At 49.6% G+C, this 14,841-nt stretch overlaps 2 protein-coding genes across 5 annotated transcripts in view; one reads left to right on the top strand and one right to left on the bottom strand.

Moving 5' to 3' along the window:
- The window catches only part of M1AP (meiosis 1 associated protein), a 121,731-nt gene extending 111,045 nt beyond the window's left edge, over window positions 1–10,686 (top strand). For both annotated transcript variants that reach the window (XM_027836219.1, XM_027836220.1), the window contains 3 exons: window positions 3,612–3,818; window positions 7,786–7,926; window positions 9,748–10,686. In XM_027836219.1, coding sequence (XP_027692020.1) covers window positions 3,612–3,818; window positions 7,786–7,926; window positions 9,748–9,906 — 507 coding nt within the window. In that variant the 3' untranslated portion in view covers window positions 9,907–10,686. The remainder of the gene's footprint in view (window positions 1–3,611; window positions 3,819–7,785; window positions 7,927–9,747) is intronic.
- A 117-nt stretch (window positions 10,687–10,803) lies between these two features.
- DOK1 (docking protein 1) lies at window positions 10,804–14,351 on the bottom strand. 3 transcript variants are annotated; one of them, XM_027836321.1, is made up of 5 exons: window positions 14,250–14,351; window positions 13,052–13,351; window positions 12,794–12,887; window positions 12,364–12,548; window positions 10,804–12,041 (listed from the first exon to the last, which is right to left on the bottom strand). In XM_027836321.1, the coding sequence occupies exons 1-5, from the start codon at window positions 14,322–14,324 to the stop codon at window positions 11,247–11,249; spliced, it is 1,449 nt and encodes a 482-aa protein (XP_027692122.1). In that variant the 5' UTR covers window positions 14,325–14,351; the 3' UTR covers window positions 10,804–11,246. The 3 variants fall into 3 exon arrangements, with proteins under 3 accessions (XP_027692122.1, XP_027692121.1, XP_027692120.1); XM_027836320.1 differs by having other exon boundaries at window positions 14,247–14,344; XM_027836319.1 differs by lacking the exon at window positions 12,364–12,548 and having other exon boundaries at window positions 11,962–12,041; window positions 14,250–14,344.
- Between the last annotated feature and the right edge of the window lie 490 nt (window positions 14,352–14,841).

The following is a 14,841-nucleotide window of genomic DNA, read 5'->3' as shown; positions in this document are numbered from 1 at the left end:
TCATACAAGTCTGGAGAAGATTATCAAAAAGTTTGCAGTCACTGATCCCTAGGACATCTCAGAATATCTCAGACCAAACAAACTTCATTTCTCTTTCAGTCAGGATTACTAGGTTGACAGATCATAAGTCTAGTGTGGCTTGATTTCAGCAAAGTATTCAATAAAGTCTTTCCATGGTATCCTTGTGGACAAAAGGAAAAATGTGGACTGAATGACAGTACAGTTAAATAGATTGTTAACAGGTTAAGCACCAGAAGAATTTGGAGGGGTAGAGGAAGGTGCCACTACAACTCATGAAACCATCTTCTCTAGTGCAGCAGGCCTATGGTTTCTGTGGTAGAAGGAGCTGATGGAACCATGGATACAACTCAGTTCAAACAAATATTCACCAAGTACCTACTACACACAACTATTTAAAGACAATGATCTGTGTGGGGTATCCTGTTCCCTGTTCCTGCTCCTGGAGATGGACGGGAAGGTGGGACCAGCAAATTGATGAGGCCAGAAATCTTCCCTGGCACCAACTGAAAGGTAGCAGAGTATTGTATGGTAAGGGCCAAGATAAGGTAAGAGCTTACACTGCACAGTCTGAGTCCGAAAGGACCAAAAAGAGGACAGGCAGGTCTCCTGAGTAGGAACAGATCAGCTGCCAGATAGTCAAACACAGTGTCTTGGGAAAAGAGATCACGTCATATAGTACCTTTTTTAACCTCCCTGGGCCTGCTTCCTCATTGGTAAAGTGAGAGGGTTGGACTGGATGGACTCCTGCATCCTATAGTGCCTGGAGCACAGGCAAGAAGCTTTCCTTATCTTGAAGGGCAAGTCAGCAGAATGCAAGAAAGGAAGCAAGTCCAAGGCTGAGGGAGGGTCAAGAAAAGCCAGATAAGCAGAAGATCAAGCAAAAGTGGTTGAGCTTAAGAGAAGTTTTTTGTAATTTGTCAGGCGCGGCTCAGTAACTCAGCCACCCTATAGACTTTTAAACAAATATGGAGGCAGCTGGATAGCACAGTGGATAGATTACTGGGCCTGGAGTCAGGAAGGCCTGAGTTCAAATCCAGCCTCAGATACTAACTATATACTAGTTGTGTATAACCTGGGCAAGTCACTTAACCTCTGTCTGCCTCAGTTTTCTCAACTGTAAAGCAGGGGTAATAATAGCACCTATCTCCTAGGGCTGTTGTGAAGTTCAAATGAAATAATACTTGTAAAGCACTTAGCACAGTGCATGGCACATAATAAGTGCTATATTAGCTATTATTATTATTATTACTACTACATTCTTCCATAGGATCTGCAGCTATGGACAGCTCCCTCTCCACTTTTACTGAAGTGGAGATGGGCTTCTAGGGGTTTTTCATCTTTGGCCCTTCTCCATCATCTCTTCTTCATCTAATTTAGTTCCCAGGCCTCTTCACCATCCTCTTCTCCCTTTTCTGGACACCGTAACTTATCAGTGGGTCCCAGAACTGAACACAGTATTCAAGATGTGGTCAGACAAGATCAAGTATAATCTTGAATGTGTTTACCACGCTGTAGGTTCATATAGAGCTTATAAGAACTAAAAACCCCAGGACTTTTTCATATAAACTTTAGTAAAATTTCCCCTCTTCTCTTCCTGAACAAGTGTTCGTATTTATCTCTGTTAAATTTCATCTTCCCCCACTAAAGGTCTTCTCTGATATCTCATTATGACAGGTCAGTCAAGTGTTTAATGTGTTTACTTTGCCAGGCTACTTTCTGGGTATATCAAGAATGACCAAAACAGAACCCTTGCCTTAGTGGACATTCTCAAGAGCCCTGGCAGGTCCCATCAAGCTGGAAAAACTATGAGTATGAGTCCAGAAGCAGACCATCCCCCTGTCACACAAAGAGCAGCCCAACTAGGCAAGGAGGAGCTCATTAACAGGTTAAGCACCAGAAGAATTTGGAGGGGTAGAGGAAGGTGCCACTACAACTCATGAAACCATCTTCTCTAGTGCAGCAGGCCTATGGTTTCTGTGGTAGAAGGAGCTGATGGAACCATGGATCCAACTCAGTTCAAACAAATATTCACCAAGTACCTACTACACACAAAGCACTCTGCTAAGCCTCAAAAATGAAAGTTCTTACCCTCAAGGAGTTTATATTCTTCTAGGTCCTCAAAGTATTGAAGGAAATTTTGCATTTCTTTTTTCAGTCCCCAGTTCCAAACCCTTGAGATCATTTTGTTTCATCCTGTCTTTCTTTACATTAGTGCTTGCTCTTTCTCTCTTTCTCCCCTCTCTGCCTGTTGCCTTTGGCTAGACTTAAGTGTATTTGTTATGCCTTTTGCATTCTCATCCAAGCCACGGTCCACCCCTACAGAACTTTTTTTTTCCTTTTGGCTTCTTTCCGCACAGTTTCCTTCATCCTCTCTAAAAAACCAGAATGTGAAAAGACTTTACTTGGCATTTTTCTAGCAGAAAGACCAGCTGCCTTTGTAGCAGTTATATTGGTGATCATCCTAACCAGAAAAAAATAAATAGTTGGAATCCTACAAGTTGTTGTATGTGGCAGTTCTCTTGCTGTCCTTGATGAATTTGCCCTGGAAATTGCCATAGGAAATTACCTGTTTTCCATTTCCATTTCCATTTTGGGCTCTTGGAAAGACCATTTTTAAGCCTGTCAGACCATTTTTCTGCTGTTTGCTGCTGACCTCCAAAAGTGTCGTGGCCTCCTAACCACAGCAGACACACAACACTTAACAGAATTCTCCCTTCATCCACCTCTCAGATTCCTCTTCCATAGAGGATCAGGCAATATATACCATATTCCATAGAATTATGAAAGGTCAGAATCCTAGAATTTCAGAGCTAAAAGAGCCCTCAGAGAGAATTTAGTTCAAATAATACCTGAAGAGGAAGGAATACCCTCTATAACACCCCAAAAAAGTGAGCATCCTGCTGCCACTTGAAGAGCTGGAGGGAGCATTGGAGGAATGCCTTCATTTTGCAGAGGAAAAAAAGAAGGCCAGGAGAGGGGAAGTAACTTGATTAAGGTTATACCATGGGTTAGGGGCAGAGCTCGAAACCAAAATGAGATTTCTTCTCAGTCACTGGAGTGTTCTTTCTGCCAGAGACTCACTTTTACCCACCTGGTTTCTGAGGTCCTATTTTGTTTCTCCTTTTGTCTTTTCTTTTAGCCTGAACCACTCTATGGAACAAACAAATGAATGACAAACATTTATCAAACATTTACTAAATGCTAAGTACTGGAGATACAAATCCACAAGGGAGACAGCCCCTGCCCTCAAGATGCTTACTTTCTAATGGAGTAGACAACTCATATTGGGAAGGGCTGGTCAGAGAAGGATACAATTGCCCTTTTGGAAAGAAGAGCATTTTTGATGCACATGTCTCTGATATATCCCATGTGTCCAATATGACACATCCCCATCATACATCCCAACCAGGCTTTGATGAGGGGAAAAGAAATGGCCTATCCAAGAATAACATAAAATTTCTCCTGCTCAGTGCCATGTTAAGAGTGGCTTTTGTCTCCTTACCACTTTCAGTGGACCCTGTTTGTGACTTTGGGGGAAGCCAAGGACAAGGGTCAAGTTAAGCATGTTTTTGTATGTCTCCTTATTTTAGAAAAGAGAGTGGCTGCTATTGGCCAAAAGAGAGCCTCCAAGCCCAGGACCCAGCCAGAATGGTCCCACCAGCACCTTCTACATCATCTTCCCATCCAGTTCTCTTACAATGCTTGTCAAGACGGTGGCCACATGTGAGCTGCTGCTGCCCAGCTCCTTCCCTATGCCCCCTGAGGACCCACCTGAGGACATCCTTAGGAGTGTGGAGGTAAATGGGGCATGGACCAGACAGACCCATGGAAGAGGGGAAAGAAGAGTGTAAGGAAAGGAAAAGGAGGGGGAGAAAAAAGATAGAGAGAAGCCTGGGCAGGAAAAGAAATGAGTACAGAGAAGTATGGATTCAGTAGTGGAAAGGATATGAGAGGGTTGTGAGCAGGTAGAGTTGCACCTTCTTTTAAAGGTGAAATCTGGTTTAAATGAACATAGAACAGCCCTTGAAGGAAAAATGTTGCCACAGAGGGGTGCACTGCTGCCTTGGACCTATGGCAGTAGGGAAGAGCACAGAAGGAAGATGATGCCCAGCAAGCTTTTGTAGACAAATTCCAAATTTCAATTTTCTTGGCACCAGATGGTTGGAGGAGGGTTGGGGGAGGAGGTGGCAAAATGAGGGAGAAGAAAGTGAAGGGTCAGGAGGAGAAAAAAAAAGGTAAAGTTGAGGAAGAGGGAGAATAAGAATAAAGGACAGAAAAAAGATCAAAGTGAGGAGAAAGAGAAAGGGGAGGGGGCAGCTAGGTGGCCAAGTGGATAGAGCACCGGTCCTGGAGTTAGGAGGACCTGAGTTAAAATCTGGCCTCAGACACATGATATTCACTAGCTGTGGGCCCTGGGCAAGTCATTTAACCCCAATTACCTCACCGAAAAAAAAGAAAAAAAAGAAAAGAGAGAAGAGAGGATATCTATCTATCTATATGTATATACATGTTGATTTGTGTATGTCTTTGTGCATCTCTATGTCTGCATCTGTCTCCATGTGTTAGAGACACTGTCTCAGTGACCATGTGCATGCCTTTGTCTTTGTGCCTGTTTGTGTTTGCCAAATGTCTTTATGCAGCCATGTGTTTGTGTCAGAATCCCAGCATCTCTGTATCTGTCTGATTCAGCAAGCATGTATTTAACCCCAAATATGTGTGAGGCACTGTGCAAAGCCCTAGGGATGCAGAGATAAAAAAATTACTTAATTGTTGTGCCCGAGAAGCTTATATTCTGCTGGGAAAACACAACATGTACAGAGATAAGTATGATATGAGGTAAAGTGTGAATAAGACAGAATTCACATAGGCATTGTGCTCCAGAAAAAGTTGAGAAGGGAGATCAGGGAAGGCTTTACGAAGAAGGTGACACTGAAAGTAAATGAGGAGAGGATACACCAGCCTGTGCAAATGAACAGAAGCAGGAGAAAGAATGTAAAGTTCAGGAAAGAGCTGGTAGACCATAAATAGAGTAAATGAAGGTCAATAATGAGAAGTGAGACTGGAAAGGTAGATTATAGCTAGATCAAGGCTTAAGTTCTATCCAAAGGAGTCTGCATTTTATCACAGAGACATTCGGGATCCCCTGAAGATTTTTGACTAAGGGACCACCAAGGCAGACCTGTGCCATAGGAAGACAGTAGGCTTGTGAAGAATGTTCACAAAATTAGGGAGGGGAGAAACCCAGATAGACTAATAGTACAGGTGAGAACTGGAGTGGAAAGAAAGGGAGGGGGGCAGCTAGGTGGCGCAGTGGATAGAGCACTGGCCCTGAAGTCAGGAGTACCTGAGTTCAAATCTGGCCTCAGACCAAACACTTCACACTTACTAGCTGTGTGACCCTGGGCAAGTCACTTAACCCCAATTGCCTAAAAAAAATAAAATTAGAAGAAGAAGAAGAAGAAAGGGAGGGATTTAAGAGATGGCATATAATTAGAATTAATAGGACTTGAAAAGTGGTTGAATTTTGGAAGTCAAAGGAGAAAGATGCATCAAAGATGATTTCAGGCTTGCCTGTGTGGGTGACAGGGGTACCATCAACAGAAATAGCAAAGTTTAGAGGAGAGGTAGGCTTTTCAGGGAAGAGGCGTTTGAGATGTCAGCTAGACATACAACTGGAAATGGCCGTCAGGCAGCTAACATTTGTGGAAGAGATTAGGGCTGACTTCTTTGATTTGGGAGTCACTTGACTCTCTGTGTGTTTTGCTGTAACCACATGAGCCATGAGGGCAAGTGGGTACATGAATTCCTGAAGTTCAATTCCAGCCAAATGGAAAACTGAGATATGGCCACAGAAATAATGTCACAATTTGAGAAGAGGCTTAAGTCCATAAGAGTGTGACGGAAGAACTGAAGAGAATTGACAACAGTGAAATTATCAAAGAAAGACCGACCAACCAGATACTGTGATATTTTCCCCCAATGTTTAAGTCCTTGCTTGCCAAAAAGAAAAACAAAATGGGCTTAACATCTCATTTCTGGTAATTCCACATCATCGGTTTTTAAGGAAATGGCAAATTTTAAAAACACATAAGGAAAATGAATGGTTTAACAAGGGGCATCATTCCCATGGAAGTTTCAGTCTGCTTACTGTTTGGAGCAAGACCAAAAACAAAATGACAGGCCCCACACTGACACAATCCTCAGAAGACTCAGAATGGAAACTGAGGAGTCTAGTCACGCCCGATGTCACCAAACTGAATTCTTGCCATCCACCGTTGCCAGCCCAAGGTGTCCATTTCATTTATTTCTGCACGCTCCACAAGGTCCCCCATATTATACCTTGCTTCATCTGCATGTGTTTTAGTATAACATCAGCTTTGTTTAGATTCAGGTAGATTCAGGACCAACCAGTATAATGTCTGACAGATTTGTACAAAGCTGTTTTCTTCATTTCCCTCTCATTTAATGACTCTTCACACCATCAAAACAACATTACTTCCGATGGTCTATTCCCCAACATCCCTATGCATGTCTGATATGCCACTCTGTAAAAGCATAAGTGTGTGTCTGTGTGTTGCCTTTGTGTTACTGGTTCTGTGCAGAATCACATCTCGGAGTTGGAAGAGACCTCAGAGGGTATATAATCCAACCCATACCTAAACAGGAATCCCTTCGATACCTTTCTGTAATTGGGCCTTTGCCTGAACTTCCAGGGAGGGAGAACTCATTACCCCTGAGGCAGCAAATGCCACACCTCTGTATGTGTGTAGGTCTTTGTCTATCTATTTCTTTGTCTCTGTCTGGGCCTATGTGGTGAGGTGGGCAGGGCAGGAAGACTTTGCTGGCAGTCCCCCAGCAGAATTAGCCTCAAAATGAGGTTGTACTACAAAGGAGGAGGCAGCATGAAGGCCATCCCACCACCACTCCCATTCCCCTTTCCTGATCCTGAAGGGCTTGGCCTTGTACCTGCTCTGTCTGCCTTCCCAGACAGGAAGCCTAGGGAGACAGCTACTCCTCCACTGGAGCACTGACCATATATTGTGCCTGCTCCAGAGTCCCACATCCTAAGCCTGCAGTGGAAACTAGACGACGATGAAGGTGGGGAGGGGCAGGCAAAGCATCAGGTGGCAGCACTGAGCCCACCCACCCCTGAGGAGGCCAAGCCCAATCCAGCCCTGAGGATGCAATCCTGAGGCTCTCCCAGTCTCATTCTGAGGCCAGTGGTTCCTGGCATAGGATGCTGTGGTAGGAAAACCTGACTGCTCAGGAATGCTGTCCTCGTGTATTCCCTGCCTGGGGCTCTCTCTCGCCTCGAAGGGCCAGAGGACATGCTGTACCCACCTCTAGCATGCCTCTCCTGGCCCTAGTCACACTGGGTCACCTGGGACTCCGACAGTGACTCACATTCCTGGGACACGCATCTCTGGGCCAGGGCTGGCAGTAATTACCTGTAATGCATCTCCATCCTCTACGTTCCCCATGATACTCACACGCCTCACACTAAGTGAACTCTGTGACACACTCCATGTAACCGCCCAGGATGTTCCGCTTTCAGAGTAACGAGCTTTGTGAGCCAGGCTGGGTGCCATTTTTGAGGCCCCTAACATTCCTCACTTTGGATAACTGTTCTTAGTTCCCGTCAACTTTCCCCAGAAGGTTAAATGAGATATTTGTAGAGCACTCAGCACAGCCCCTGGCATATAGTACGTACTTAATAAATGCTTGTTCTTTTCCCTCTCTGCTTTCCTCCCTCCCTCTCCTCAGAACACCTTGGATGGCTTAGAGGTGGCATCCACCTATAATCCCCTGGAGATTAAGAGCCATCTATATGAACACCTGAGAAGCATCTTGTCCAAGCCCCAGGGGCTACTCAGTTCAGGTCGGGAGCTCCGCCCCCCTAAACAGGTATGACTACCGGAAAACCAGAATTTAAAGGCCTGGAATCCTTTATGCCAGACCAGGGGTCCCTCACCAGCCCTCATCCCGAGTCCGGTGTCCAGGCAAATGAAGCTCCATCCTCAGTGCATCTAGACTTACCCGTGGAATCAGGGAAGAAATAGGGTCCAGGCCCATGAGAGAAGGAATTATTCCTGTAAGGAAAGTGCCCCATAGCCCTTCCTGGGGTAGGGCAATTCAGCATAGGCATCAACACATCTGAGGCTTCTCATATTACTCATGCTGAATATGATGACTTCCTCCAAAATAGAAAGGGGGGGTAGGTAGACCATTAGCCCTTCAGCTCTCAGTTCTCTCAGGTGAGGGCAGGGACTAGAGCTCTGGCCAGACCCCCACATCCCACCCCACCCCCCAAGAAAGCAGAGGACGAGGGCCTGAAGTAAGCCAGGCTTGTCATCCCTCTCCAGTGCTGTGTAGACACATCCCCATAAGCAGAGACACCAAGAGCAGTACAAAAGGCACGCTGCAGGGGAGAGCTGAGAAGGAATGGGGAGATCACTGGAGACAGGAAAGCAGAGTCAGCAGAGCAGAGGTTATCCGTGGGCCAGCAGGAAGAGGCCGGACTGGTAGCAGCCTAAGAAGGCCAAGATGAGTGGGGCTCTGAATGCTGCTTCCTGAAGAGTGGGCTTTGTCCTAGGGAACCACTCAGGATGTTGGAGTGAGGCCTGTGCATCATTAAGATTACTCAACCACATGTGAAGGATGGATTCGAGTAAAGAGACTTGGGGAGCCTGTTAAAATAGTCACCAGATTATAGAATTTACAACTGTAAAGGGGCCAACCTGAGACATCCAGGCCAGGGGTCTCAGCCTTTCTTTATGTCATGGACTCCTTTGACACCCTGGGGGAACCTTTGGGCCCCTATTCAGAATATTTTTAAATGCATAAAAGGAAACCAATTATACTGGAATGCAGCTGTATGTGTATATGTATGCATGTATATATGTGTATGCAAGGTGCACTGGCACCAGATTAAGACCTCTGAGCTAGTCCACCCCTTCATTATAGAAATGAGGAAGCTCAGATCCAGAGAAGCCCAAGATCAGATATAAGTATTAGGAATTATAACCAGGATTTGAACCCTGGCCCTCTGACTCCAGGTCCGATGTGCTTGCGCCATACAAACTGCCTCTTAGTCCAAATGAGAGGGGATGAGGGCCCAAGCAAGTGGATTGACCAGGGAAATGGAAAGGAACAGACAAATTTGAGAAATATCATGAAAACTGCCTGGCAACCAGCAAGTTAGAGCTCCCTCTGAGGGGCTAAACCCAGAAGGCTGGGAGGATGGTGGTGCTCCAAGCAGGAAGGGGAAAGTCATGAGGGGAAACAAGTTTGGGGGAACAGAATAGGCAGAAGGTTGTGATGTTTGTTTCTGTTGGATTTGTTGGTTTAAAAAACTTACTAAATCCCCAGTCTTATCTCAGCTGAAACTAAGGAAGCTGTTACAGAGGACAGAAAGGGCACCAGGGCATAGCTTGTGCCTAGGTATGGGTGGTGGCAGGGATCCAGCACTGGGACCAGGAGAACCAGCAAGGTGGGGATGGAAGGGAGCCATGGGTGAGGAACCAGATACCTTTGCCAGATCCCCTTCCTGCCCAGACAACTTTGGGAGCTACAGGTGTGTACCCCCTCAGGCCTATGGCAGGCATTTAGTGAGGCTAGGTCAAGATAAGGCAGGCTTGGATGCCAAGAACCCCGTCAGGGCTCCCATCCCACCCAGGTAGCCTGTCCCTCTACCCCTCAAAAAGGCTTTGCTTCCTCTTTCTGCAGGTTGGAAGACTGCACCCGCACCGAGCCCGAGCTACAGTGCCCCCTCTGCCCCTGGTGCCCAGCCTGCCTCCTTCAAGGGCCCCAAAGATGCCAGCAGCCAAAAAGGCATCCTCAGAGCCTGTGCTATTGCTTTCAGATGATGAAGAACAACTTTTCTGAGACTCAGATTGATTCAGCCCCACTCACAGCAAGATCTGGGTAAAGTGTTTGTCCAGGCCTGCTCATCCTCCTCCTCCACAAAGACCTGTGTGTGTGTGGGTGTGGGTGTGGGTGTGGGTGTGGGTGTCTGCAGCAGGCAGAACTCATGCACTGGAGGCAGGGGGATCTGATTCGGGATGTCAGCCCAGGACTAGGATGGTTTCAATACCTAGAGGTGACAGGAACCCTACCCTGGTATGACGCTGTGTCAGCTCTCAAGGATGCACACCCAGGTACACTGCCCCTTTCCAGCAGAGGGCCCATCAGTGTACTTGCTGTTGCTAGGGCTCAATTCAACAATAACCTGGTTACCATTCCAAGCTTTCTCTTCCCATTGAATAAAAAGCAGCTTTTCCCCCTTGGAGCCTTTATATGCAAACAAGCGGACTGGATTTGGGAAACTGTGCCTTGAAGGACAGAAATTCTGTTTGCAGAGCCCAGGCAGAGGACTCCGGCAGGGAAGGCCTGTCAGAGGTCAGAGGAATAGCACAGGCAGGGTATATTCCAGAACACAGCAGAGTCATGTTACAGGGTCCTGGTTACAGGACAGGTACAGGCCATGATGCGAGCACCTACTGTGGGCTAAACACTAAGAACGGGAACTCTGTCCTCAGACGTGGGAGCTCCTTTCCTGAGGTATTCTAGAGTGTAATCCAGCCCACAGGCAGAGCTAGATGACTGTGTGTGACATCCAGCATCCTTTCTGAAACCCAATCTTCTGCTGTGCCAGCCCATACCTGGCGGCCCACCCTCCACCTGGTGTCTTTCTCCCCCAATCCCTCTCTCCTGCCCTTCTTCCACCACTTAACCCTAATGTAAACACAGTGTCCAGGCTGTGTTCTACTTTCTGGTTATTCATTGCAGACATGGCCATTCAGAGCCCTCTTTGGCCCCAAGTGATTTTAATGAGTTTAAGTGTCCATGGCACAGGGCAGCTCAGGGTGGGAAATCAGACTCCTTCTAGACCACCCCCCACCCCACCACACACCCCCAACAACTAGTCAGGAGTCACAGCAGGGTTGCCCAAAGTCCCCTGTTCTGACCAGGGTTCAGCCTCAACATAGGACTCCTTCCCCTGGACCCTGCCCTGTTCCAGGTCTTGTCCCTTAGACCCAAGACCTGTTACTTGGTCACAAGGTCTGGTCCTTTCCTAATGCCCTGGAATCCTGAGGCCTGGACCTTGATTCACTGATACCACCTAGTCCCAAATAGGTCTCCCTTCTCCCAAGGGATCACCCACCTCCCCAGTTCATGTAGATGTCCTCTTGGCCCATTTAGGCCCTTCAAGCCCATCCAGGTCTTTACATTGGTCCTTTTGATCTCATCCCAGTCCTGGTTTGAGATCCCCCTTCAGGCATACCCTGGCCCCAGCCCTTGGCGGCAGCAGCACCCTTCTGTACCCGGCTGTACACCGGGAGTCCCAGGCTGCTGGGGCTGTTAGAACCGGGGAGCATCTGGGGCTTGGGGGGTGGAATGGGCTTGAGGTTCCTTGGAGGGGGCACAGCATAGTCATCCGTGGCAGGGTTATAGGGGAGCTCATAGCCCTCATCCTGCACCCGAGCTCGCTGGCACCAGGCATCCCTGGGCTCCAGGGGCTTGTCATAAAGGCCTGGAGGTGGGGCTGGGCTCTGGCCTTCAGGCTCATCATAAATGGGCTCCTTCTTGACTCCTCCCAGCTTTGTATCTTTAAGCTGTTGCTGCACCTGTTCAAACAAGCCCCAGTAGAGCGGGGAGCTTACACCAGGCCCAGGGCCTGTCCTCTGGCCCGAACTATCCACAGGATCTGAGTACAGGGGGTCTGGAGAGGAGTCAGGCAGTGAACGAAGGGCATCCAGGGGCTCTGAGTAGAGGGCAGGGCCATCCTCATGGGGATCTTCAAGGCCATGGGAGGCAGCCCCTACCATCCCCACCTCTGATGAGCCAGGACACTGCTGATCCAGGCTTGGGCCAGCTCCAGCAAGAATGCCAGCTTGAGCCTTTTGCCTCTGGATGGCAGCCTCCACAGCCTGAAAGATGTCATTCCCCTGTGAGGTCTGGAAAGTGAAGGTTCCAGGGCCTGAGGGACACCTCCGTCCAGCCTCGAAGGAGAACATGGCCTGGAGGCAGAGGGGGAGAAGGCAACTATGAGCTGGAGAGCAGGCAGAGACTACCAAGATTATCCTTTCCAGCCCATCTTACAGGTGAGGAAACTGATGCTCAGGAGAGAAGAGGCTGCCCGAGGTCATCCTAGCAGCAGTCCTCCTCTCCATGCTGCTGCCACATGGGTCTGAGGAGAGCCACTGGCTCAAACGAGGGACTAGTCTTACAGCTGCAGCAAAGGGGGACCCATCATACTCTCCTGGCCCTCCCCTCCATACATCCTGAGACTGAGCCCAAACCTTTCTATAGTGGGACATCTGCCCCTTCCCAACCCCTTACCCGATCCCGGCCATAGCGACGCAGAAGAGTGTAGGGCCAGGACAGCAGGGGCTCCTTCTTCTGACCCTGCCCCCCCAGCACCAGGAGACTCAGACCATCGGCCTCCACCCTGAGCAGGTAGTGTCCCTGCAACCCACAATGCTCAGATGCCTCTGTTTTCTGGATGGTCACCCAGAACTCGGACCCTGGGGAGAGATGGAGGGTCAAACAGGAACATTCCCAGATGGAGAGGGGGAAAAACGCACAGGTCCTGCCAGGGACTGGATCCCACCTAGACACTAGACCCACAGGAGCTTCACATCCCCTCTCCCCAATCCTACAGGTGACCCTCAGCCCCATGTGGAATCCCTATTCCAAAGTCATGGTATGCTCTCCCTTCCACAGTCCCCTGGACCTCCCTCTCCCCATCCCTTTCTCCTTGTATGCCTACCTTGCCCATGGGGGCTATACAGGGAGTTCTCCTGCATCTCCATTGAAGAGGGCCCAGAAGAGCTTTCTCCTGGAGCCAGAGACCAGCAGCCTTTCTGCAGGGGAGAAAGTATCAGTGATCCTATAATCCAACCACAGTGCTCTCCAGCTGGGGTCTTAGCCCAATCAAGCTGGTGGGGAGGGGACACTGACCTTGAACCTTGCCCCCTCACTAAACGAACTACCCTGGACAGCATCCCCGCTCACTCAATCCTCTCACCGGAAAGGCAGTCTGGCAGAGTATTTGCACCCAAGCGACACTGGCGGGACCCTCAGCTGCCAGGAGGTGGGAGCGCTGAGCAGTGTCCAGTCGGAAGACTGATGTACCAGGTCCTGGAGGGCTGTCCAAGGCCACAGGGGCCACACTCACACAATCTGACAAGCGAATCACTCTGCAGTCTAGGCGACGAGAGCCTCCCCATCCGCTTCCAGAGCCTGACCCTTTGTGCTCAAAGAACTCAAGTCGGGCCACACCGTTGGGACTGGAGGGGTACAAGACTGCCCAGGTCTTCTTCCACTTCTATAGTGGGGAGAACGTGGGAAAATACTTTGAGAAGCTATTTGGGGAGAGGAAAACATGAGGAAGATACTGAGAACGGACATGGGAAAAGGGAGTTTCATAAAAATAGGGATGCCTCAACCTTTGGAACAAGGGTAGGTGGAAGTCAGTATATACATATATATGTAAGTCAGTATATATATATATGTATATATATAGAGAGATCATTGAGAGGAAGAGATTCAAGGAAACACTGTGAGAAAGCACTGGGAAAAAAGAGACATGGAGACATTGGAAGGGAGGGAAGATATGGGAAAATATGGGACACACCATAAGACTGGCTCTTTATGTAAAACAACAGCCTTATCTTACTACCCGTTTGTTGGGGTGGGGTGGGGAAATGGGGACAACATGTAGGGAAAACCAGGAAATGAGATATAGAGGGGCTGAACATAAAGGTAGCCCTATGAGAAGTGGGTATAGAGAGAGGCAGGGCGACCCTGAGAAGGGAAGGGACTCCATACATTCTGTCCAGCACCTCTTCTGGGGGGGAAAGGGGGAGGGAGACAATGAGAGGGAACATGGCTGGGCCAGCCCAGGTCTCCAACCTCAGAGGTAAGCTGCCGTAGAAGGGAGGGGCCCAGCAAAGACCCCAGACTAGGGGCCGAGGGTACTAGGCCTCCCCCACCCCTCAATCCCGGGAGAGGTGGGATTTCCTAAAGGAGGCGGAACTCCCTAGTGGGGGTGGGCGTATTTCCGTCCGGCCGAGGATGGAGGAAGCGTGGAGAGGTTGGGACTTCCTCCGGAGTTTGGGGAGAAACTTCTCCCGGACTAACCCCGGTCCCCGGCCTCTCCTCCCTCCCCTCACCCGGGGGCTCCCTCCAGACCGCTGCCCCGAGCCCCGCGCCCCTGCCACCACCTTGGCCCCGAAGCGCTGACTCTGCACGAAGAGCGGTCCCTCCATGGCAGCCCCGTCCATGGCGGCGCCGTCCATGGCCCCAGGCGGCTCCGGACGCTTCCTGGCGCTGCGGGGCGGGGGCGGGGCGGGGCCCGCGGGGCGGAGCCGGGGTGGGAGGGCTCACCCTCACTCCCACCCCCACCCCCGCCCCGAGCGGCCGAGCGGCCGAGCGGGCGTCCGGGATTCCAGCGGGACGCGATGAGACGGGGATCGGACGGGAGCCGCCGGGGCTGCCAACATTGCTGCGGCTAGCCCCGACGCCCGAAATGGAAAGAAGTGAGAGGGCTTAGGAAACACGCCCTCCCCCCACACACGCTCACTCTCTGCACACACTCAGCCTCCTCTTCCCGGTCTGTCCCCGCAAAACGAGCACGCAAACCTTAGGTACCTACTGGGTGCAAGGCCCCGGGCACTTCCGCTACTGCACCACAGGTGTCCCGAAGAGCTGGGTTCAAGCTCTGCCAGGGACCAGAAGTGGCAAGAAGGTTGCCTGGCAGGCTCTCTGAACTTAAATAGATGCTACCTTGGGGCAAGTTCCCGGTCCAGGCCAGCA

Source organism: Vombatus ursinus, unplaced genomic scaffold (assembly GCF_900497805.2).
Source record: "Vombatus ursinus unplaced genomic scaffold, bare-nosed wombat genome assembly UNPS02014818.1, whole genome shotgun sequence".
Classification (NCBI taxonomy): domain Eukaryota; kingdom Metazoa; phylum Chordata; class Mammalia; order Diprotodontia; family Vombatidae; genus Vombatus; species Vombatus ursinus.
Note: the sequence above shows the minus strand (reverse complement) of the source record. Positions and strands in the feature narration are given on the sequence as shown.